Below are 27,433 nucleotides of genomic sequence, written 5' to 3' on the forward strand. Positions count from 1 at the left end.
AACCCTAAAATATTCTTATTAGTATTAACTTCACACAAAATGATTTGACTCTGCCTGACTTTAGGAGGAGTTGCGAATACTCGTCACGCCAATGGAACCGCACGGATTCGTCCAAACGCAACATGCGGCGGAGTGATAGAGAGGCCGCCCAGAGTCCGATCCTTTGATGGGGGAGAGGTGCCATTCCAGAAACCGGAGGATTTGGAGGTTGTCTTGAGCAGCGGCGGGGGAAAGTTAACGCTGCGTCAAGGGAGGGGATATGCGAAGGCAAGCCTCGTCGCCGTCTCCAAGAGGTATCAGGTGCCATCGGAGGATGGCCCAGCGGTATCTGCAGCCCCTACCTCCGCCCCTGTTCCAGGCTGTGGGTCGTAGCTCATGTTGGCATCAACGATGCCGTCGACCGTGGGTATGAAGATATTCTGAATTCCTTCAGGGAATTAAACTCGGAAGTGAAGCGGGTGGGTGGGGTCGAGGAGGTTGATTTGATGCTCTCAATCGGCAGCGTTGTCCCGAGGATTGATCGTTGGGCTTTGGTTTGGAGCCGAGCGGAAGGCATCAATCAGAGGTGGCGTGCTTTCTGCAGGCATATCGGAGATTCCTTCGTCGACCTTCAACCGACGATTCAATCGTGTAGGAACCCCCTGAACCGTTCTGGTGTTTACTTAACGTCTGAGGTCGCCAGGTCCTGTCTAGCCCTACGCCCTCAGACGTCTGAGGCCCTACGCAGTGGGTAGGATATTCGAGCACTGCAGGGCATTTTTAGATTAAAGTGTAGGTCAGCATGTAGGTCAAATAAGTATTCTTTGCCGAATTATGTAGCTTTAAATGAAGTGAGGTTCAGTGCTAGCAATAGTTTATTTAACAGGAATCAGATAGTATCGGACGGAATATTTTGCCAGGGATTTAATATTCATAAGATGACGATCCTCGGTAAAAATTCAAAATACCGTTATGTCAAGGAAAAATTATCTGCATTGGTAATAAATTACCGAAGTTTAAGGTCGTGAGGTATTGGCGATATACTTATTCATGTCGATCTGCAATGCGGATCAGTAACCTTTGTTGACGCGGTAACTAAGTGACAAGTCAGTAAAGTTAAACCTTGAAAATGTTTTGAGACCAGTGTCATGAGCATTGTTTTAAATTGTCGTAAAATCCATCTATGGCAGCAGTGTATACCTCATTGGTTAATTTAACCTCAGTTCAGATCCTCCCGTGAATTTGCTGATGAAACCTAATTCTTAAATTAACACTCTGATAGTTCTGCACAACACTTGGCCGAATTGTAAGAAAAAAATTCTCTAGTTTAGGAGATGGTGTTAGGTACTTTCTGATTTTTGGTGTGAAAGGACAGCTCTGGTGATGAATAGTGGGCCCTGGATCGTAAACTAGGCAATGAGCATGGGGTAAGCATGGGCCTGCAGATGGAGGAAGAGGTGCTTTGGATTCACGCAAAATTTCGAGAGTAAAAATGATCTAGTTTAGGAGATATTGTCTCAAAAGGTTTTCCTTTCGCTATAAAAGACGACTTACCGCTTGGGCTAACTTAATTTTAGTTATCATTCTAAGGCCGTATATCATATACTACGTAATTTATATCGGTGTTGCAATTGCTAGTGATAACACGGATTATTACCCATTATATTGTCCAATGTGGTGAGATAAATGCAATGGTTTAGGAGATTTACCTCGTTACTTCAAGCAAAAATGTGTATGCTTGTATGACTAAAAAATCCATAGCATCACCGGCTATTAAGTAGTCGTGGGCCAAGTTCAGTTAAGTTAAACACTGATGTAAGTGTAGCTGCTGACTACTAAATGTAAAATTTCCATTTTCTTCAGATTAAGTTAACATTAATACACTACTGATTTTTTTCTGTCTGACACAAGTACCTATTTTTCATAAATTCTAACTTTAAAACTTAGGGTGTTTAATGTGCCGGTGTAACCAATGGGCCGGGAAGTACAGTCAGTCAATACGACAATGGCAATTACCATGCGGTGGCTTTATAAATTTCATAATAATTGAAAAGCATCAGTTACATGTAAACAAAAATCCACTTAAATGACAACTGGTATCTTGGTGATGGAAAAAAACAATAAATATATAGCAAAGGACTATAGAATCTTAGTTGGCAATGAAAAGATCAGAAATATAATGTCCAGTCAAGATATAAAACATGCAGTTTTCATTAAAAACCCACATGTGGATGAAATAGTGTATGGTAAGGTATTTTGAGCTCAAGTTACCCATAAGAATGGGTCAAAGACAGTTCACAAGGGTTACGAGCTTGTTTAATAGCATGTGAAATTCACACATCAGGGTAGGGAGGCCAGTTCCTTTCTCTATGCCGGTTATGGTTTCCCAGGAATATCTAGTACCCCAAAAATCACACAGCTTTTATAAATATAAAATACACTATACATATATGTATATACATTATATGTACATTATGTATATATACACTATTTATATTATATATATATATACATACATACATATATATATATATTTAGACATGTAAAAATTTTATATATTGTGTAAAAATCCGTCTACATCCTAATTCCTAAACTAAAAGATGGTAACAACCAATGAATAAATGAAATCATAATTGCCTGTGACTATGTCTACTGCAAGTAAACAGAAGATTTGATCCCAGTGATTGAAATTAACTGCTAACAACCGAAGGATCAAAAAATGAACAATATTTACAAGCCAACACAATATGTTGCCTTATTGCTTTTTCACTATGATTTGTAAGTTGAAACGAGACATAGGCTCATGTGCCCTTTTATTTGTTTTGTAAATTAACTTTCAGTAAATCAAATATAAAAAAATAAGAGAAGGAATGAAATAGAATTTTCTCATTTTGTTTGCTTTCCTTCGCTTTGTTAGTATTGGTGCTCAGCTGTTCTATGCACCCTCCAAGATCTATGAAAGTGCCACCTACATGGTGATTGTTTCAAACCAGAATTAAGTTAAGCTTTTGTAATTCAGAATTATCTCAAGAAAATTACCCATGGAGAAGAAAATCATATACGGCGATGTTTAAGCTAGAAGTCATCAATTTCGCGAAAGAATAAGGAAATCATGAGGCTGCCAGGATTTATCCATTAATAAATCTTTTAAATCAAAGTTACGTTCTAGTTGGGGAAAGTGAATGATGTCTGGTATGAAAGACTACACAGAATCAGGAAGGATTAAAAGAGTGTCTTATGAAGAAATAAGCCGGTGGATCCTGGAAAGTTGGCAGGGTGTCAGAAGGACTTGTGTAAAATATGGATTAGAAAAAGCTTTAGGCAATATTTCACTACCAGTGCTAGAAGATAAGGAAGAGTTAACTCCCTGGTTCCGACCATGCAAGTTCGGCAATTGCCGAGAGTCAGAACTGTTTTTTATCTGTGGCCCTTTGGTGCTCTTTGATTTAGGGCACATGATCAATTTCGCTCAAGCAAGAGTGCTGGCAAAAGAAGGGCATTATTTCCCTAAACTGATAAGAGATACAGTTGAAATAATGAAGAATCCAAACAACTTCAACCATGAGGATGGCTACACCCTGGCTCCCACATGGAAAAGTTTGATTCCCATTGGCCACCAAGAGAGAGCCAATCAGAGAGCTCCCAGCCAGCCAGTGTCTCCTATACATAACGGCCAAATTGCAACGCAAATCACTTCAACCTGAAGACGCCTCCAGGACTGGGGGCAAAACAGTCGTCCATCAACTCACCTTCGCGACCAAAATTCCTGAAAGAAGAATTAATTCATCAAATAGACATCGCGGAAGTCTTAGGATTAATTTTCCAGAAGTTATTGTGTACATAGGTATGTAAATGTTTGGGTTTTTTCAATTTTCATTTCAAAACGCGCAAAGCCATTTTTTTGATTTTCTGAAGATTTTTGTATAGATAATGTGCACGTTATCGATGGAAAAATACGGTAATTCATAATTTTCTACTCATTCAACCAATTAGATAAGAGATGTCACCATCAAAAATTCATCAATGTTCGACAGAGTGATATATGTATATATTATATTTTCAAAAATTCATAAATAACACTTTTCAATTTCACAAAACTTAAGATAATATCATTTATAAATGAATATATTTTTTGTTATAAATAAATGAAACATGGTTTGAATTCTAGGCTGTAATGTTGAACAAGGATATGAAAACTGGTTTCAAACACAGAGATTTCCTCCTAAGTAGACACAAAATTTCTTTCCGAGCAGTGAACATCAATACACCATTACATGCACAGTATATGAAAAAAATGCTACATCAAGGTTTCTAATTAAATACAATAAAAAACAGGAATCATAAAAAAATACAATCAATCTATATAAATATATACTCAATAGTTATATGTAATCCACACAAACTATATCGATAACTGATTCATTGAAATTTCCTAGGATATTGCAAATTTTGTTAAATTTTTCTGGTATAACGACTTCCATTCATATTAAAAAAATTAACCAAATTATCATAATGAAAAAGCTACAATTTTCCACAAACTCAGCATTTCTATAAATTTTCTAGCACAAACACTCAGAGAACCCAAGATAATGGTTCATTGAAAATCATATGCAATCGACACACAGGTTTAACACAGAAATCATAGCCAGTACAGCTAACACATATACTCATTATGCAAAGTATTGACCACAGAATTCTTAATGACTCATCCTAGGGGTTCATTAATGAGACCAGTCAATATGGAATCACCTCACAGGCTCTGACATGAGATATGCACATGTTTGCATACATCAATTTTGAGATTTGAAGGGCAAAATGAAACATTTATCACTGGGAATTAAAAGGAGATATACTTCTAAAAAGTCCACAAGTAAAAAAATGAACCACTAATCATGATTACATTTACTCCTAAATTATCCAAAAAGTAAACCAATTTTTTAGTTCTATTCATACATTTTACGTATATATATCAATTTCTTCACACCACTTTTTATGACCGTTTGTGACCAAACCATATTTAATATATAATTATTATAGTATATAAAATTTTCCTAACTGGTAGGTATTATATGAACACACAAATTACAAAATATCTTTTATGAACCAATTATATAGTGCTTGCACATATAAACTAACTCTCACAGTCAAAATAAAGGACTGCATTAGTTTTTACACTCCAAAATTTTAGTAAAATTTAAGGCAATTGACTCTTCAAGAAGGATAAAACCTTATTTTACGAATTTTCAAAGAGAAATGGTCCACGATGCAATTGGGCATTTTTGGGCTGCTTAATGCAGCTCATTTACACAAGAAAACATAATAACAAATCATATGCTAGCATATGTACGTGAACCACATTGTCAAAGGCTTTTTTAAAAAGGGTCAGTTATTTTATGGCCATTAAGTAAATGTGAAAATGGACTGATGACTCTGGAAAAGGCAGGCCAGCAAGTCTCTGCCCTCCTACTATTTCTAGAGCAAACTTATTGTACATAAGTTCTGTTTCTTCCGAAAATATTTTTCATACTTGGGTATAACAAAAATCCTTTATGTGTAAAAAAGGTGACATATTGTCGATCTTGAAGGAACACTAAAAATAAAAACACTCCCTCAATTTATAAAGAGCTGAAAAAGTGAAATATGTCATATTATCTCTAACATTCACTTTAATTAATTTAGAACACTCCTTTAGAGATGCAACTGGTGGCTTAATATTTCCCAAAGACCCAAACATTCAATCGTTTCTGTGAGTGCTGAATGGTCCAACAGAGGTATGAAGACATCTCACAAGACAGTAAGGACATACATTATAACTCTAAGACTCTCAGCAAGAGAGATTTGTGCTTTATGAGTCAAATAAGCCAAAGAAACTATTTCTTTGGTTAATCTACTTAGATTTAGGTCACATAATGATGATCATAAATGTGATAATTAGCTATGCAATTGAACCCCTCTGTTCTGGGATAGCTGATGAAATCCCAGAGGACTCTTATTTTTTAAATCAAGTTTGATGCCATTTAACAAATAATTCTGGTTGAGCACTTGTGGATATAAGGTTCATGGTTATACGTTACTTTAATGAACAAGACTGGAAGAATAAATTCCAATTATCATGAAGGTTTCTGGGTATAATAACAAAACAAGAAAATGGTTTACAAACCATTACTGATACCAAGAAAACAGTCCTGAATGACGAATGAATGGGATAGCACACACAATCACCAAATGTAAACCAGTTCTTCATACTGAGTTTCAACTTATTGACAAATTTGAGAGTATATCAATATTCACCCAATTCATAATCATGTGAATTATTATATCTAGCTATAATTAACTAAGTGGCATGATCATTTAATCAGTAACAATATACACACATGGTACAAGGTAGTCTCGAAAACCAGGTGAGAGGACACCACAAGAACATAATGCATTTCATATGCATTAGCAAAATATTTAAACTTCTAAACTGAGTAAAATAAAAAAAATCATAAAAAACATGAATTTACTTTTTTCAGAAATTTGAGTAATTTCTATGCATTTTTTGGCAAGCAATAAATAACTATTTAACCATTTATTTGCTTTTCCTCCTTTCACTAGACAAGGGAAATTGGCCCATCTTCATTAATGAGCTCTTTATAAAATTTCAGAGAGGTGAAACTATTCTCTGTAGAGATTGCACATACATATACGTGGGATATATATTACACATGGTATCGAAATATATTTTTTCCCCAGTACATATGCCTCTCATGAAATAAGCACGCTCTACTAAATAAAGAGTTATTTAAATGCTCCTTGGTAATATTCTGGTCACAAGAAAAATCAAAAGTAACTTAATTAAATAAGTACATTTTATCCAATCAAAAAAATAATACTATTTTTCTACACAGGCTAGAGTGAAACACCACTGTCTGATTCATTACAAAAAAAATAAATAAACACTAAGCCACCCCACCCCGAGCAAACATTTTGACAAGGCATTGTCAATCCTTGGCAACACACACTTAGGGTTTAGGGCAACCCATTATATTCTCCCAGATATTTGATCCTTATTATATCTTCTTGGAAAGGTGACAGAGTTTTACTGAAAAAAAGATGCACCTGCAGATGCACTTGAACAGCCTCATTAAGGCTAACATGCACTGCTTTCGCAGACTTTATATTTTGATGACCAAGTCTACGAGCATGATGCCTTATTGGATGACATTATTTTGAAAGAGACAACAGCCTCAGACAACCACAGCTCCTGCTTCTCCCCTGGCATGAGGCAGTGAGGGCATCGAAGTCCACAGGTCTGTCACTGGGTCATACATCTCTACTGTTCTCAAGGACACCTTTGTGGAAAAAGAAAAATATTATTTATTAAAGTGAAGAAAATGCCACAACTTTACCACAAAAAAGTCATGAATACAATGGCAGGGCCCTGCTGAGATGTAATGAAAGCAAAAATTTATTTTTTATAGAAGCCAACATCAACCAGCCTCAACACATGAGCGTTTGCACTGAAAGGCTTCTTTATTTTAACTCTCCTACGAGTTTGGCCAAAAATATGAATGTGCGGATAAGAATGTTTATAGGATGATTTGTAATGACTTCATCAAATTCTTTCAGTAATTTTGCCATTCCTTCATTGGTGAACAACAGAACTAACCCACAGAAAGAGAATTAAGACTGAATAAGGATTAAATTATGGCTTGGTAAAGCATTAAGTTTCTAACTTTCAGGTTCTTATTACAATATTTGGGATTGAGTGTTGAGGAGAATTAACAGTAAATAGCCAAGTTCTGATTCTACATTTTCACAATTTCCTCAGTTTATTTGTAGATAAATGAAATCCGATTTACTTTGCCAACAAAATAAGCATTAAGTCATCAGGATTAATACTGATGGTAAACCAATAATGCAGAATACCATTTTTCATTTCCTGGGCATTAACATTGATAGTAGATTATCTTGGGATAGTCATATTCACAATGTATGGAATAAACTAAGTTCTGTTTGTTAGATCTATAGTTGTTGCATCTTGTTAGATCTATTGGATATACTGTTAGCATTGATGTGTCATTGTCAGTCTATTTTGAAGAATTTTACTCTAGTGTACACTATACATAATATTTACTTTGAGATTCTTCGCCAAAGGCCAGTCATAGCTGCACCACCAGTGCAGCAATCATAATTATTACACAAAATTTGCAGCTATAACAGCAATGATAGTTATCATTGCTATAACATCTGAAGAGCTAAAAACCTGCACCAGGAACTAGAAATGCTGCACTTTGACCAAAAAATATGGACCTTATGCTCTACAACAAGCTACCGAGTGAAATAAATAATAAATCAATGTTTTTATCGATATATTATCTCTTTATATTCTATTAGTTAATTTTCCCTATGTACTAATATGTCCCATGATATTTTCATGATGCTATCCTTAAAATAATCCATAAATATTAATTTTCACAGGTCATACCCAATCCATTTGGGTCTTTCCTCTTTCGTAGTGCTCTATATTACTTCTTGGTATTACAGTAAAATCTCATTGCTCCAATCATGTTTAATATAAAACATCACATGAGACAAACCTAAGAGCAATATGCAACTAAAGGCTTAGGGCTTTACATGTTTTTCGTATTCATATATTGGAATTTTCAGTCTTATTAAATTTTGTACTTGACATGTCCTATACACTTACCAGTATTATTACAGTGCACTGTAATGGATGAATAAAGTATTATTTATATGGCCTATAAAGACACTTGAAGCCATTCTAATAACTCACAAATATCATTTACTTTTTTGACAGTTTTCCCATAGTTTGCTCTAATCATCACATAAGTCAATTATTTATGCAGTAATCTCAGCCAATAATTTAAAGTATTTCTCTACTGTCTTTAAAACAGAAATATATTCCACTGTAACATACTCAATAATAAAAAATCCAGTAGGGTGAATTTTGAAACTCCATGAAAAAGTTCCATGATATCTGGTTAGAAAAATAGTTCAGTAGTTTTTTTTTATGGGAGGCACCCGACAGCTAAGGTCATTTGCACCAACAGGAATGGATGGGAAAAGAAGGGTGGAGAGAAACCTGGCATTGGCTTTAGCATACTCTTGTTGACAGGCACCAAGGGGTCCACAGTTTAACGTCCCATCCAACGGACGTCGTGCTCACTCAAAGTGCTCTCCACAAAGCACCTCACAAAGTGACCGGGCTATCACTGAAAAATATATATTGTCTCCAGGATTTGAACCCGGGCCCTCTCAGTGGGAATCCTGTATGTTAGCCACTGCACCATCCTGAGCAGAAAATAGTTCTACCGCTGCTATTATTATAAAACTTGCTCCAAGATATTTAACATTCAGCACCAAATCTTACTATAAGTATTGTGATTGATGGGTAGGCACATCAAAATGATTAAAAAACAGTTCATAATAAGCCAAGGGAATCAGAGTTGCTTCCTCTGTTTACATTGCTTTTGACAATATTTCATCTTCTTCTTTTTATTTTTATTACTACAGCTTCTGACCTATTGCACTGAGGAAGTTATTTTTGGAGGTCATGATGTTTTTTGGTCGGAAATGGAAAAAACATTTCCAATGTTTTTACAATGCACCTATAAATAAAACTTGGCAATAACTGAAGAGCCATTTGACACTATATTTTGGAGAAACATTCTGAAATTAGCAATGCATGCACAAGTCACAATATTAGACCAAATTTTATTACAGATGCATTTTGATTAACCCTGTCTATTTAGATTTATATGTGCTAAAGAGTATGTGAAATACTTCACTTTAGTTTGAGCGGTTGCTCTTTTATGTGATAATTCCTACTGACCAGGATTAAAATGATGAGGTTTTGCCATTCATGATTGTAATCACTACATTATGCCCAATCAACAAGTTTCAATATTACATCTTACCTGAGCCTGATAATGATACATGTGGAATGAGCTTGTACCTCCAATGGCGTAAAGTCTTCCATCCAGGGCTACAACTGCAGGTGTGGAACGGCCTTCACGTAAGGGGGCCACCTCATACCACTTGTTCTGTAATGGTGGTGTCAACATGTAAGCAATAGTCACTGTTAACTGTAATTCACGTGACATACATATCATGAACTGTGTTGGAAACTTATCATTGAAAAAACTGGGCCAACTGATATCTGTTCAAGGAAGGAAAGATGAATCATATGAAGATTGAAGAGCTTAGGTTAAATAAATATATACTCATCTAAATTCTTGGTTTGTAGAGAGCATCAAATTATTATCATTGCTATTTGTTGAATTATATTCCATATTATACATGGTAAAATGTGGTTTTCCACCAAAATCATCAAATTTATACTTGAAAGAGAATCAGTTCAGGGTGGCACATACATGCATACATTTATCATAAGTAAAAATTAAATATTACACTTGAACGTAGCATTAACTTGGTAGTGATAGTAATTTAATTTTTGAGGTACCTCAATGACAAATCAGTTGCACCTGCTTAAACTTGGGCCAACAAAATATAACATCAGCATTAGCCAGGGAACTGCGTAATTAAAACAGAAATGATAAACTCTGAGAATAAATGATATTAAGTCTTCAATAAGAATGAAAATGTAGCCAAGCCATTAACAAAATACTAAAGAGAAATCCACCATGGATATAAATAAAAAAAAGGACTTAAAGAGCCATTAGGTTAGCTACGATGCCTATTTAGTATGGCTCCAGGTGTTATTCCTAACGATGAAACACTTTTACCATTAGTACATCTTTATTATATTAAGCACCTGTCACAGACAAGCCTGTAAGTTTGAGAAATCAAACATTAGGAAAGTTGACATGCTTAAAATTGATCAAAAGTAACTTTTTAAAATAAAAATACCATATTTTTTGGCCCATAATATGCACTTTGTTTACTCCAAAATGTATTCTAATATCAGCCTGCATCATATAGGCTGGGAGTATATGGGTGTAACTTCAACATACTAGTCTAAGCCTATTCGCCAGCTAAATACTTCCTTTTAAGTATTTTCCTCATATCAGGCATATAAAAAGGATCCTTTGATTACAAACTTCGATAATATCACCATTTTAAGTCAGTAGTAAGCAACAGTTTTTATAATAAATCAAAAGAGAGATGGTACTTTTTTCCACACTTTATTTTTAAGTCGACCAGTTTCCTCGCATAGGTGACATCATCAGGTGCCTATGCGACGAAACCGGTTGACTTAAAAATAAAGTGTGGAAAAAAGTACCATCTCTCTTTTGATTTATTAGAATGGATTTCCACAAAGTGAAGCCTGAAACCATCGAGTTTAACAGTTTTCATATTTCATTAAAAGTACTTCCTAAAAAAAATCCCAAATAAATCATAAATGTATACAATCTAGCATGTTTAGTTTCATCTCACATGTTATGCTGTCACGAATTTAATACCTGTTAATTAAGAGCTAACAGGAATGTCGCCCCTCTGCTAGAATATACATTCATTGCATCTTACCCAATAAACTCAAGAGTCTACAGGCATTCAACCTGAAGTAGTATGAGATTGTCGTAAAGGCATGGAAAATGGTTGCTTATTACAACCAAATTTTCATAATAGCAAAATAAAAACAGAAATTAAGTCTGCACAAAAAGTTAATGTGATCATAACCTCATGGGATCTGAAGATTGTCACAAGTATTGCATTTCAACTTTAATTCATAAATTATGCTTCCTAACACTGCAACCAGGCAGCTGAGAGGCATTTCAGCCCAGTGGTGTCAAATTTCTGGGATCCTAAGATGAATGAACATAGACATATTCATATCTGCTTATTTTAATGTAACAATTCAATTTTCTTCATATTAAGTTTTAACATCAAAATTCTTTGATCCTTTTCTGTCTGATCTAAGCATTTTTCCTGAATTCCAACCTGAAAATAGGGGTGTCTTATCGGCTGGGAAATATGGCATGGTCAGCTTTTGCTGCATTGTCTAATGGTCAGTTAAATATAGATGGAAATAGGCACAAACATTTTCCCTGACAGGATCTAACAGAAGAAAAGAGATTTTTGCAAGCACAGGCAAATTAATTGGACAGATAAACTCAATCTGATATGGAATCCAGAAGCAAGTTTGCCAACATCAATAGCATCACAATTTCACCATTGCCAAATGCAGACAGAACAAAGGAGTCAATTCATACCTCGGCAAACGAATACCTCTCAACAGATCTGAGGGCATCGCTGCCTCCGTTTGTGCCACCAACTGCATAGAGAGAGTCGTGAAGGATGGCCACGCCCATCTGAGATCGAGGCGTCCTCATGGGAGCCAACCGTACTGGCTCAGAACACCAGGATGGATTTGACTTTTGATGAGTGTGCGAACGGGATCCGGGCGGTGCTAAACAAAGGAGGTATGGCAGGTGTCTCCTGTGTCTTGTGCATCCTCCAAGGACGTATATGAGCCCTAAAGAACATCATGGCACCATTACTCAAAATGTAGCATGAAATATCTTTGAGTTTCACATTACTTTTACTCCATGATCCTGAGCCACTCAGAACAACAATATTGTACAATTGTTACGAAGGCCTCTGGGATACTGATGATGAAGACTTAATTCTCTGGAATGTCCTTCAACATATATCCATTTCATGCTTCATTTCAGTTGATTTAGCCCAGAGGTTATTTCAATATAAAGGGGAGACTATACTTGTTCATCGAACAGTTGCTTTTATAACATGGATAGAAAAAAATTTCAATGCAAAAATTAATTTCTTCAACACACAACCTTATTTCTACAAACTTGACTATAATTCCATATTGAACAATGAATCAGCATTTCATACAGTGTCCTTCCTAAGCTTTCTGCACCAATAGTATTTCTTTTCAACTTGAATGAGTACTGAAAATCCGTAACATTAAATGCCCTAACTTTACATAATCGTGCATGATATATATCATCAGATAATTTACTTATACATTAATATTTTTTTATTCTTGTCATCAAATTCACCTTTGATGATGTTTGTAATGTTCCTAAGTTCAATGAAGATTATTATTATTGAAAATGTACATTAAAAGTTATAGCACACAAAATTCCTCCATCCCACCAAATTGACTCATCCCCAATTCCCATCATGGTCACCACTGGCAAGGAGAGAAAGGTCTTGGCTCCCTTATATTTTTGGTGTTCTCATAAATTCTGGATACACTAAAATTTAACATGTCAATCCATTTGATAAAAATTTGAGCAGGAACAAAATGACATCCCTGGGAAAAGAGATCTTTCTTCAGTCTTTCGGTCCTGCCAAGATTTCATAAATCTCATTCTAAGTGCCCATCAGGTGTAATTCTCACAATTCTCTGGTTTCCCTTTGCGAGGCAGTTCAGTTATCACCTCAGAAACATCAAGAGAGAATATCTGCAGCTTCTCCCACATCGTCAGAACTAACCTTCATATGATATAGCACCAACTCCACTGCAGGATTTGGGTAGGTTCCCCTCGAGGCGCCATTCATCAGCGATCGGGTCATAGGACTCAACACTGGAGTCTACATCGGAACCAACCCATCCACCAATGGCATACAATCGCCCAGCACATGTGCACAAGCCAAATTCGCAGCGTGGGACCACCATGCTGCTCACCCTCATCCATCGGATTGGATCCAAGCGACGTCCTAATGCAAAGCGAAAAAGAATTTGGTTCTCATTAACACTTTAGAAAGCTCTCAATGCAGCAATGATAATAATTTGTTTGGCATTATGCAGAGGGAAAAGAAATAATCTTCAACAACAGGCAAAACTAGTAGAAGTCAAATTTTAAAGTCAAGGTTTTTTTTTTACACCCCAGAAAATCATTAAATGAATTCATGCTATGCTTTGAATAAATGCCAAGACTTTGAAAGTACACTTAACTTTCATAGAGAGGCATTTACTGCCTCCTGTGGGATAAGAGGTAGAAACATGCATTTTTAATTCTTAAGAGTAGTTGTTAGTTTTCAATTGCTTACACTGAATCTTTATTCCTGAAATGGAGGTAATAGCTACCAATAACACCAGTTTCCTTCTTTGACATTACATAAACATTTAGTCATTCCTTGAAAAATTTCTTAGAATAAACTCAGGTTTTGACATGACATCTCAATCTATTTCAAACAAATATTTTCACGATGCTTCCTTGAATGGGAATATTAAGTAACCCAAGCTTCCAGGAGCCTTCACCGTAAAATGAAAAAAATACAGAGAGCATTCGTGATTCCAATTAGATAAAAACCAAGAGCAGTGAATGGAGGGGAAATGAAGTGATTCTGAATAGCGAGTGATATGCATTTTTTGCAGCACACAAAAAATTCAGTTTCAGAAAGTTTGTCATGAGTATTACTACAGTACAGAGCAATACTTGCATTGCAGACATCATAATGGTTACCTGTAATTTTGAGCTCCCACAGATATGAACAATTTATTCCAGAAAATTACTGAAATTGTTTTAACAGAAGGCATAAAGATTATGGGTATCATCAGGATAAGCAGAAGGTATTTCTAATTTTGATTACAAATATTCATGATGTTAAATGAAAAACATATAAATATTAAAGCATTAACAATTTTTTGCACGTAGCCTAACAAGTTTTAAGAATCTATCCTACCTGATTCCATTCTAAATCAGAAAATTATTTCAAAATCAGGTAATAAAGGTATAAATCTGGCTAACAGAAGTCAACACAGTGATATTTTGATTACTTTTGCTATAGGCTAGACATTTTGTTTTAACACAGCTACCATTTTCCAAATATCTCTCTAATTTCCATCAAACCTTTACCCTAGTCTACACAAATGCATGATTCCCTGAATCCTGACTCCACCCTAAAATATTTCCATTAGGAAGCATTGAGAAACTGTATGGAGATACTCAAAAATGTCTGCAGTCCCTCAATGATTTTGATAGACATACACCAAAATATTAAACCATGATCATGTGGAATACATCATTTTGCATAATATAGAATGAATCTATTTATCCTATAAATGCTTCATTATATTTATTAATGATACAAAATATTTCTGCAAGAGTAAAGTTTATTGTGATTTCCAGACAAAAATAAAGATAAATTTCTCAATCACTGACCTCCTACAGGCTGTTACTCAAAGATACAGTAAACTCTCGATTATCCATGTGAGGATTCTCAATCCTCTGTTCCCAGCACCTAAACATTTTTGATAAAAGTTGTTTTTTTTTAATTTGATTGTATCAAATTTTTTTAATACAATCTTACAGATAATTAAATGCTTTGAAATTTTAAATATATTTACTAACACAAGTTTGAAATTCCTCGGCTTTCTTTAAAGCTTTTATTTTGATCAAAAACTCAAAAGTTGTTCATATTGTTCAATGTTTCAATTTAAATCTTTTTCTACTATCTATACCTTCCTGTTATCTTTTTCCTTGTATTATTAGCCCTGAGAATTCCATATTCTCCTTTAAGACAAGCAAATATGTAGTTTTACTGGTTTTAACAATTTTTACACTGAAATGGTAACATTGAAGTGCATGTTAGCAGATGACTCTATTAAAAGTTACCCTTGCGGCAACTACCGCAGTTTCTTGGAATTTGTCAAAGGTAAAAATAGGCTAAGTGTTTAAAGTTGGCTTTAACCTTGTGGACTGAGGTGTGTTGCAGATGACTATGAATGCCTGTAACATTGTTATGCATGGCATTTTGTCAAATCTTGTTCCTTTAAAGCCCCCAAAATTTCAGTGTAAGAGGATGCCTTTGACAGCTTAACTGGCTAAAGCACTCGGCCAGACATCGAGGGATCAGGGTTCCAATCCCTATCAAGGTGAATGATTTTTACACTCTTAAATTGTTGCATTGAAATGCATATTAGCGGATGACTCCGTCAAAAGTTACTCCCGCAGTTTCTTGGAATTTAAGATACTTTGTTAATGCCATTGCCACAAAGGCCATTGATTGGTGAGATCATCCCTGAGTTGCCATTTGAAACAAGAAAAATTTAAAGCATAGACATTGGATGATAGTTCTATTCTCCTAAAACTTTAACTCTAACCTTATAAAAATGGATGAAAAACTGGAATAAATTGTACTTTCCACTGTAAAAAAACTCGAATTAATCAAAATGGAATTGAAAAGGAGAGATCATTAGTTTCAATAACACATTTTCTTGGCAATAAAAACTATTTTGATTAATATGAAATGAATCCATTTATATCATGACCATATTTGCCCATGTATTTAAGGTTATCTGTGTTTTTCAATTATCTGTGTATCATCATGCATCTATTAGTGCAGATAATTGAGAGTTTACTGGATATCCATAATACTACCTTGATCAAAAAGTTCCCGGAATAACCACCGCGTGGCGCTCCCATCGTTCCGATTTGAGTTCTGTTTTTTTTGTTAAATTGGTACATCTGTTGTTGATATTCCCTTTAAATCTTAGTGTCATAACTTGACATTTGCAAAAGTTACGTAGCCAAGAGTACATCTATCTCTGTGTGTGTTGGCGATTTTTTACAATTTCAGAAATGGATTTAAATTTGCAACAACGAACTTGTATTAAATTTTGCGTAAAAAACGGATTTAGTGGCGCACGGACGTTGGAAATGTTGGAAAAGTGTTTCGGCAACGATTCTCTAAAAAAAACGGTCGTTTACCAGTGGCACGAGCGGTTCAGAAGTGGTCGTGAGTCAATCGAAGATGATGAACGCAGTGGCAGACCATCGACATCGAAAGTCGGTGAAAAAATTGATAAAGTAAAAGAAATGTTGGTCAATAACCGCAAATTAACCATCAGAGAAATAGCGGAGGACTTGAACATTGCCTATGGATCCGCCCAAGACATTGTGGTTAATGATTTGGGTTTCCGTCGTGTAGCAGCAAAGTTGGTGCCAAAAGACCTCAATTTCATGCAAAAAAGAGACCGTGTTGACGTCGCAAAAGACATGATTTGCGAGGCTGAATCCGATCCCACATTCATCAAAAGGATCATTACTGGAGAGGAGACGTGGGTTTATGAGTACGACACGCAATCCAGACATCAGGCAAGTGAATGGCGTTCACCAAATGAGCCGAGACCAAAAAAACCACGTCGTTTTCAGTCAAAAAAGAAGGCAATGCTGACGGTTTTCATGGATTACAACGGTGTAGTGCATCATGAATTTTTGCCAGAAGGCCAGACAGTAAACAAAGAGTATTATTTGGGCGTTATGAGACGTTTGCGTGAAGCAATTCGCCGAAAGAGACCAGAAATGTGGGCAGAAAACTCGTGGATTTTGCACCATGATAACGCACCGTCGCACAGTGCTATCATTATTCGTAATTTTTTGACTAAAAATCAACAAATACCATCCAACAGCCACCGAATTCACCTGATTTGGCTCCCTGTGACTTCTTTCTGTTCAATCGAGTTAAAAAACCATTACGGGGAACGCGTTTTAGCAGCCGAGAGGAAGTAATGGAAAAATCGCAGGAAGCACTGATGGACATACCGAAAACCGACCGTAACTTTTGCAAATGTCAAGTTATGACACTAAGATTTAAAGGGAATATCAACAACAGATGTACCAATTTAACAAAAAAAACAGAACTCAAATCGGAACGATGGGAGCGCCACACGGTGGTTATTCCGGGAACTTTTTGATCAAGGTAGTATATACAATAAGTGACTTGCCATAGAGAAAGATTAATCAATGCCATGATAATAAATTCAGGGATAAACACACTTCTTATCAACCTTATAATATGCCTGAATGCTATTGCAACAATGACCTTGATTGGTGAGATCTTGTCTGAATCGAAGATGCCATTTGATACAAGAGTTAATTTGAAGCATAGACATGGCAGACAATATGTTAACACAATTGATTGCCTTAGACACCATTAATGTCCTTCATTGACATCAGTAATCACTAATTAGTAAAATACCATCCAACCATTAGTATAATACCATAAAACTGGAGCCACCAAATATTGACACATTTGATACAACATATAAAATAACATGCTGTGTTTGTAGGATGACTCCTGTACTGCCTCAAATTAATGTGTCATTATCAGGGCAACTATATGGTCAAATTACAGGTTTGAGCAAGAAATGCATTGCTAATTTACTCTTTTTCATGGTTTGAAAAATTCATATCTGCCATGGTTACATAGGCCAACAAGTGATTTGAACAAAGCACAGTTGACTCCAGACAATCAATCAACAGTGAAGGATACTTCTGTTTTGCTTTCCTCTGAAAGTGAAACCAATTTTTCAATTTAAATACACACGTTGCACCATAATAAATTTTCCATAGATTTAACTGAAATTTCAATGCCATGTTCGAAGCTGAATTTCAACCACCACAAGAGGAATAGATGAAATAAACAAAAGATCGAGGTCAAATGCTCCACATTTTTTGTAATGCTTCAAATGATTGAATTGTGCAGCAATAATAAAAAAATACACCCAAAACTAATTTGAATAGTGAGCAAGAATGAGTTATTTGTGGCTCAATTGCCACATTGTCATATGATCATTTAGGCATGACCAAAAGGAAGATCTAGGCCTCATTCCTATTTCTGATCAACATGGATGAGCGATTGGTAAAAATATAACATTAGGGAGTCATTTCTCTCCATGAAAAAATGAAAATGATTCAAGAGGATGAAAAAATGAGATAAAAACATGATTGAAATCGTCCTAAACTTTAGGCTACCTTGTGAAATACTTTAAAAAACAGGAAGCATGCTGAAGGTGCAGGGGATGCAGGAAAAATGCTGCAGCAAAACACATTGAGGAGCCAAGTTTGTAGACCTAGAAAAGGTCTATTATAAGTGTTTCATAGACAAAGATCATTATTCTCTTCCAGCCAAGAGAACTTCACTTGCATTTCATTTTCCAAAATCAGAAATCCATATAATGGTTTACTTCAAAAATTACTTTTCAGAGTAAGTTATTTTAAAATTTTCAGAATGCTCAATTAATTAGGCAGTAATAAAATTATGATTACTTCTGGTGCCTTAACAACCTTGCATAGTAACGAAACAGCAAATTCCACATGAAGATATATGAGGAATTTTATCATTTCTGTGTACTCCTTGACATATTATAGGATGTATTGTAACAAATTATTAACAATAAGATACAACCATATCTAGATTGCACAAATTTACACATCTGAAAATTCAACCTTGGCATTTAATGATTTTAAATATTGACAGCATTAGTTCTGAGAAGGAAAATGAATTTAACAGTTGGAAATTCTTAAGTAGTTTGACCATACTATGGACAAAGGTGTGACTGAAATTTACACTGTTAATTACTCTCCACTTGCAAGAAAGTGATGACAAAAAATATTCATTAAAAAAAATAGTCAAGATTTACATAATTAGTTCACGCATTTCAGATGATAACTTGCACTGTTCTGTTGCATGATTGATACTTATATTGATCAAGTTCTATCAAAGGAAAATTTAATTAAGCTGAGAATATTAACAGCGCAGAAATTATGAATGAAATATACTCTAATTTTAAAAACTAATTTAGGCAAGCATTTTTATCAGTACTCGATTAACTCATCATTTCAACACCTTAGGATACAAGATAACACCAAAGGAACATGATAACTAGATATACTTGTAAAGAAGGATGATTTTTAAATCAGTATGAGTATATCAAGGTATGGAATAACTACAATTAATATTAAAAAGAGATAATGTGGCTTTGACATAAGTGAAGCAAAACATCGATTGTGGAATAACTATTATTTACGGCCACAGGAGAAAATTGTTTACACATTCATTGCTTAGAGAACAGAGGCACTAAAAAGGATTTTGTATGTATGGTGTAATCAATACCAGTGAAGAATACCATGCGAGTAAAATTGATTTCTTAGTTACTACTACCACCATTAGAATAACAATGTATTTAATTTGAGCTATGTAAAAAAAACCATTGTGCAAACTCAATATGAAACAGATTGTGGCCAATTTTAATAAATATTGCAATCAAATTCATTTGTTTCAATTGGGGAAAAACAATTTTGTACACAATTAGATCAATTTCCTTTACAATTGGGATATATATCTCTGAGTACATTTTAATCATTGGTATCCAATATATGATACTGTTTTCCCCCTAAGTTTTTTGCTGAGAGAACATTAAATGCAATAAATAAATGAAAAGGTTATCAACTGACAACTTTTAAGTGGTTCCCAAAACTCCTTCCCCACAGAGACGTCTCTATCCACCCACCTCTCTTGTTCCCGCATCTGAGGTTCGTGTCCACCTCCTCACTCCTCCTCTTCCCAGGCCTCCCCGGCTCACCCTCGCCTCCATTCCCACTGCCCCCTTCCCCTTCATCGCCCCCCTCCCCACCCCGCCTCTTCCCCTTCTCGCCCCCGTCCTCGCCATCATCCTCATTTTCATCATCTTCTGCACCCATTGCATCCGCTGCCTCACTTGCATCTGCCAACTTTGCTCCTTCCCTCACACTTCCCCCTTCGTCCTCAACCTCCTTGGCCCGTAAAGCTGAAAGGGAAAATATGACCTCCTTAAGACTAGATCTTCTCATAGAACTGGAACAAAATTTTTTATAATTTTTAAGCATTGAACATAAAATTATAAGATTGCAACTGTGGTAGTACCCAAAGTACCATCAATTTTCGTTATTTAAGGTTATAAAATTCAGGTAATTCAAATCCATTGGCAAACAATGTGCAAGTTCTAAGGAGTGGATCAGACTCCCAAGTTTCTCCCACAACGGAAATGAAATTGATAATCTCAGCATACTGTCTCCATTCTTTCCCAGAATAGAATAGAACACAGAATGGAGATCCAAGGAGAAAATAATTGCTACAGTGATAGACTGACTTTTGCTCAGGAAGCACGCCCTAGCATCCAGTGCCTCCACATTTGCCAAAATTTGGCTCTCAAGCTCTCCACCAACAACATAAATGATGCCCCCCATGGCTGCCACACCGGGGAGAATGCGAGGGTGAAGAAGTGGGGGTGGACCGCGAGTATCTGCTTCGGCAGACTGTGTATTTGGTGAATCTGAAAATGAGACAGACAGGCATTTACAGAGGTGATACTACTGTAATGAGACACAAAATTTGTATCTTTAACCCAATTTTAATGGCACTTAAAGAGGCATTAAGCTTTTTTTTTAATCACTATCCGGCTGCAAGTGACATTTATGTCAATTGCTATGCCTTTTAACACCTAAGTATCGTACAAACCCATGCATATCAAATGATAATTAGTTCGTGAAATAATTTATTACTAATTCAATAATTGAAATGTATATTTATTCTATTTTTTTAAATCCGCACCTCCAATATCTACTGACTAAAAATCATAATAAAATCAATCCCTATTATGTCCTCTTCTTAAAACAGATTCACAAAGATCTATTGACTGGTCCAGTTCCACAAAATTTTTGGGTTGATCTCCACTGTTATTCTCATGTAGATGAAATAATAGATTAACTGGCACCTGGGACATACATGATTAGGAAACTTGCCCTAACTACCTCATGTGAGACTTTGATATTGATATACAAAGACAAAATTCAATCCTCCCTGGCCTATGGAGTTGCCTTCTATGGGAATTCTAGTGCAGCATTGAAGGCTATTTCCAGGCAAAAAGGTTAAAAGCAATGGTGAATGCTCGCATCGGGACTTCAGGAAAGCCACTATTTAAGGAACTGTGCTTAACTGCCATGGATCCTTCACTAATCTTTCCTTGTAAAAAAGAATCTATGTTTTTTATCGTAAACGCCACCATTTATTATCATTTGGCCTGTGGAAGGGATATTGTGCACCTGAAAAATCAACCACTCACTATCTCTAAGAAATACCCACATCATGCAGTCTCACCTATTTACAATGAATTGCCAATGAACATAAAAAATTAGTCTACTCTAACTGCTTCTAAAATTAAACCATACTATCCTATTACTTTTCCTTATTCTACAGACTATGTTCTATGCCATATATTTGACATATAGAACAATAAAGTTATCATTATTAACATGAAGTCTGATACATGGTTGGAGCATAATATATACATAAAAACACTGCCACAAACAATTCTACCAAAACTCATTGAAAAATGTACGACCTAACATACAATAAAACACTTTAAGGAAATGAAAAATGATGAGCTATTTTTCAGATGTTAGGACTCGAAACCTTGAGTCTACATGATTTTGAAAAGAATGTTACATTTTAAGTTCATAATTCAAAGAAAAAGACAAAACTATTTCCAAACACACAATGTCCTTTATAAATTAATACATGAAGGAGGGCAAAGTTAATGGAGAAAAAAATGACAAAAACTACAACACAATTTTTGAAAATCACTTAGAACTTAACTTCCTTGATGCTGATGAATAATCACTTACTTCCTTGGCCATACCACTCTTTGTGGAACACGTCGAAGACTTCGACAGCAGCACAGAGCACTTCCCCTGGATTGGGTGATGATTGATACGAGGACCGTCCAGCAGATCGGTATGGAGATGGCACTGGCTCCCTTCGGCACCCACCAAGCACAACAATGCGCTTCTTGGCACCCAAACGTGGCACATCCTCATGCCCAGTGACATGCTTCAAAAGAAAGAGCACAGAGTACAGAATGTAGCTACATTTTTCAATTGATATTGAATGCATGTCTGCATTCGCAACACCAATTGATATTGGTTCCCTGTGCCACACCATTCCATTTTCCCAAGGACCATAGTATATTTCCCATAAGGAGAAAATACTACACAGACCAGGCAACAGGAAATAAAATGTTCCACACAGTAACTGAAATCTGGTCTATGAGGATGAGCATAGATTTAGAGGCTTTTGAGATGCTGGTGCAGCGGAGAATGGAGAAATTAAGACAGACAGAGAAAAAGACAAATTGCAAGGTTTTAAGTAAGGTGGGTGAAGAGCGCAAGTTCCTGGAAGAAGTCATAAAAATACAAGAGACAGTGAATGGAGGAAATAATTAAAGGTGTCGGGATGTTGAAGGCCAAGATAAAAGGGAGAGAAGGTTATACGTAAACAGGGTACACGGACAAAGAGAGGGTTGCCAGAGAACACGAAGGCAGAGGAAGTTAAGGAAAAATGAAGAAAGAAATACAGTACGGCAGAGACAGAGGAAATTCTCCTGATATATAGAAGATAAAAAAGTCTTTGGGGATCATGCAAAAACTTATTTTCAATAGGTAGATTAGCTCAAAAAAATGAAAATGACTGATAGGGACAGCCATGTAAAACATGAGGGAGGTAACTAACCTGTCTTCTGGCTCTCTCCTCGACTTCCATTCGGATGGATGCCAGGGCGACCCCCAGAGGTGGGTCCCCACCAAGTGTCGACGAAGCTCTTAGGGACATTAGATCTGGATGCAAGAGTCCAAGGCGAACATGACGTAGGACCTCAAACACATGCTCCCTCCGGTTGGGTGGATCATGGAAGAGCCATCGGACAGCACTTTCAAACACCTTGGAGAAAGAAAATGTCAAGTGCAATGGGGGTTTGTGTTGAAACGCTAATGAAAATAGCTATATAATTAATGGAATTCATTGGAGGACCATTGGTGGGACTGGACGTTCAATCATCTAACGTGTCAATGGACACATTAGAATTGCTATAGGCATAAATTTCACCAATCAATTTTTTTGTTACCACTCATACTTGGAATATGATACGTGACAGGGCTTTCATTGGACCAGAGGATTCAGTTGTCACATCTTGATTTGATTTCAAATTGTTACCTGCATCTCACTGTCCACTTCAAGTCCCTCTGACGAAAGGAAGAAAGTGAGTATGTTGAGAGGCAGATCCAAGAATTCCTCACCCTTTACAACCTCCACAAAGTTCTGCTTCACAAAGCATTCAGACATCTTGGACATGGCTGTGCAATTGTGTGCTTCAGCAAACCTATGTATGAGATAATGTCACTCTTGAGTGATGTGAACACTGAAAACCTCCACCAAATGAAACTTTTCATCATAAACTTCCTCCCAGTAAATGAAATTTTGGCTCCCAGATGACTCAGCCACATTTCATTTTTATTTTATTTTTAATTATTTTAACTATTAACTGCCAACCTTGATAAATCATATTCTCACTTGATGCCATACTATTTTCTCCTTGAATAAAGAATTTTTCAATAAACTTAACATCAAAATATCCTATTCAGAGAAAATACATAATTATCTATTCCAAATTTTTATATTAGTTTGATGGAAGTAAAGTAAAGATATTATAATGGCCGTAAATTTTGTTTTAAGTCAATCAAGCAAATGACAGGAAATTCTCGGATTCAAAATTTTGTTAAGGCAGATCATAGGGGATACCAGATTAATATATTGGAAGGATGGGTGGGATGTATGGGGGAATATACTTATAAAGTAGTTGGAAAAGGAAGTCATTTGACAATTTCCATAACAATTTTCCAAGCTTTGTTAAAGGCCTTCTATACAGGAGATCTTCCATAAATATGCAGTTATTCTGGATATTGGCCATTTCTTTGTGTACTCACAACATGTATGGTATTTATCAATCATTATCTATATTATGAGTGTAACAGCGTGTTTCCAGCTGCCAGTTATTTATTTTATTGTTGTCTTTCCCTGTGTGACATACCAGATTTGACAGCATATTAGATGCACCTTTCTTTTCATATTTATGGTCCATACATGCATCCAGGTTTTATATGAGAGGGTTTAAACTCCATGGGTTTATGTGCAATACTCAATATTATTTTTACCCCAGATGGTCAACACTACCTATTTCAACTCCACTATATTTAGATCATAACATTTACTCATGCATCATATTTATTATTAAATTAAAGAATGCTTTAATTGGGATTGTTGTTATGTTTATTGCTATTATCTGATGTGAATATCATCTCATATCAACATCATAAATTCTGCGATGCCGAAAGAGGGCAAGATATTGAATGAACTTGATTGTATTTTATCACAAAAGATCATAAAAAATGATCATGAAAAACTCTTCTAAACAAGTGGAATAATTTGTTTTAAAAATATTACCCTCACACATGACCTGGGCTTTTGCAAGGACATTTAAAGCTTTTTCCTTGTGTGTATCTAACTGAAACGAGATTGCATCTTGAATACTGGTGCATCTTATATGCTATCAAACATGGTACACAGTGTTTTTGCACTGTATCCTGATTCTTCCGGAGAATTCCCTATATGAGCTCACTTGATGGTGGTTAGGTATAGGATTAAATCCTATAAACTGATATTATAAGGCTAGGGTTGCCAGTGATTACATATTTAATATCCATCATTCCCAGGCATTTTTAATTATCATTTCATCATTTTTCAAGAAAAAATTTCTTTTCGTAAAATTACAAAATTTGCATTCAATTTTTAAAGAATACTTAGATATGACTTGCTATCTTAAGAGATCCCAGGTTTGTATTTTGATCCCCCCCAATGATTATTGATAAATATAATCAGTGCTCAGGCATTGATTGAGCCATGGACCAGGAGAAATTTAAATACAAATACATATTTATAAATATCATTGTTTTGGAGGAAGGGTGTTTATGATATAACTTATTTATGGGCATTGATAGCATGAAATAACATTTATTTTAATTATCACTACTATTACTTAAAACAGAATGATCATTTACACAATAGATGCCCATGATTCAATTAAATGAACAAGAAGCATATTTACTTGGAATGACATAGCTTGTGTAAAAGAACTAACATTGGTAATAGAAGATAGTGAGGGATACCGATTTTTTTCTTGTAACCCTAAGAGCAAAGATTTTCTCAGCAAAGTAAAAAATGAGGCAGCACCAATGAATCATTTAAAAAAAAAGATGACATTTTGATATTTTCATCATCCTTGACCATGAAGGACTATGACTAATTGCATGGTGAAAAAAGGTTAATTGGTGGTTAAGAGAAAAAAACTGCTACATCTGTTTCATTTCCTTGACTAGTAAAAATAGTTTGATCAAATACAGTAATGGGAATTACAGGGAATGTCAGATGAGGCATTAGTCCTCAGTACGGTAGACCCTTGAATAAAAATATTATTTTTCCATTAAGTCATTATCACGGGGTTTTATCAATGTTTATGATCATATATTTAGGCTAAAAAACAAATGATAAAAAGATGTTTACTATTTTCTGATTATTAATTCTTGGGTCACTCAATAATTCCTTCAAAAATCCAAGATATGGCGCTTGTAGTATCAAAAAACTTTTGCTTTTAGTAAGCCTAATCTCTCGCTAGACTGCTGTCAAAGTTTCAACTATATCCATGACCTTGTTTCATTTTCAAAGTCAATTGAACCAACAAACTTTTGTTTATCAAGAAAAATAAAAAAATTGAGTTTCGTGTGATGATTAAACACTTACTTAAAAAGCTTAGCACCTAAAGAGATCACAGCCCTGAAATAAAGCACAGAGATCACATCTGTTCCTGTGTTTGTGACTGTTTACAATTGGGTAAAAGAGTTTAAACATGGCCACAAATGATGAACATCATTCAGAAAGTTGTGTTAACGACAAAATCTATGATGTGGTTTTGAGTGATTGATGAATCTAAGTTTATGAAATAGTTGCAGCCACAGGCATATCAAAAGGTAGCGTGTTTTCAATTTTGCAAGAAAATTTGGGTGTGAAAAATATCTTGGCCACATGGGTACAGCATTGGTCCTCATTGGAGAATAAATACATTCATGTAGTCAATTTCGAGAGTGGCTCAGTGTTTATCAGTCACAATTCTGAAGAGTTTCTGCATAGACACATAACTGGATGAAACATGGATATTCTTCTACACCCCAGAGACGAAGGAACAGTAGGCTTCTTAAGGCAATCCAGCTCCAAAGAAGATATAGATGATGAAATCGGCCAACAAGGTGATGCCCATGAACTTTTAGAATGCAAGTGGAATCATCCACATGAACTAATTGCAAATGAACAAATGATAAGTGGAGAAAATCATGCGTTGTTATTGCATCAGTTGAGCACAGAAATCAAGAAAAAAGTCCTCATTTGGCAAAAAATACCCATCTTCCATCAAGACAATGCAAGGGTACACACTTGGGTAGTTTTAAAGGCAAAAATTGCAGAAGTTCAAATTATTACAAGATCCATTGCATTCACTAATTTGCCCCCCAGTGGCTTTTTCTTATTTCTAATCTGAAAAAATGGCTTGGTGGAAAATGATTCACATTGAATGAGGAGGTCATCACCAACAAACATACATATTTTGAGGCCTTCTAAAATCTTACTTAATGCATGGCTTAAAAATATTGGAGGAATTTTGGGAAAAGTGTAACGAGATAAGAGGAAATTGTGCAAAAAAGCTACCCAAAATAGTTCATTGGTTTATTTTTCATAAGGAATTATTGTTGAACGACCCAAGTACTTACCAACCAACCACAAAATATAGTAAACATGCTAAAGTTTGGTTTCATAG

The 27,433-nt window shown here is 35.5% G+C and overlaps 1 protein-coding gene across 1 annotated transcript in view; it reads right to left on the reverse strand.

Moving 5' to 3' along the window:
• Window positions 1-7,200: 7,200 nt before the first annotated feature.
• The window catches only part of LOC139700943 (actin-binding protein IPP-like), a 41,618-nt gene continuing 21,385 nt past the window's right edge, over window positions 7,201-27,433 (reverse strand). Inside the window, exons 6-14 of the mRNA XM_071599444.1 lie at window positions 23,728-23,893; window positions 23,248-23,454; window positions 22,365-22,569; window positions 20,871-21,013; window position 20,285; window positions 13,408-13,632; window positions 12,159-12,421; window positions 9,903-10,028; window positions 7,201-7,313 (exon numbers count right to left, since the gene is read on the reverse strand). Coding sequence (XP_071455545.1) covers window positions 7,209-7,313; window positions 9,903-10,028; window positions 12,159-12,421; window positions 13,408-13,632; window position 20,285; window positions 20,871-21,013; window positions 22,365-22,569; window positions 23,248-23,454; window positions 23,728-23,893 — 1,441 coding nt within the window. The 3' untranslated portion in view covers window positions 7,201-7,208. The remainder of the gene's footprint in view (window positions 7,314-9,902; window positions 10,029-12,158; window positions 12,422-13,407; window positions 13,633-20,284; window positions 20,286-20,870; window positions 21,014-22,364; window positions 22,570-23,247; window positions 23,455-23,727; window positions 23,894-27,433) is intronic.

Source organism: Hetaerina americana, unplaced genomic scaffold (assembly GCF_022747635.1).
Source record: "Hetaerina americana unplaced genomic scaffold, ioHetAmer1.1.p SCAF_11, whole genome shotgun sequence".
Lineage (NCBI taxonomy): Eukaryota > Metazoa > Arthropoda > Insecta > Odonata > Calopterygidae > Hetaerina > Hetaerina americana.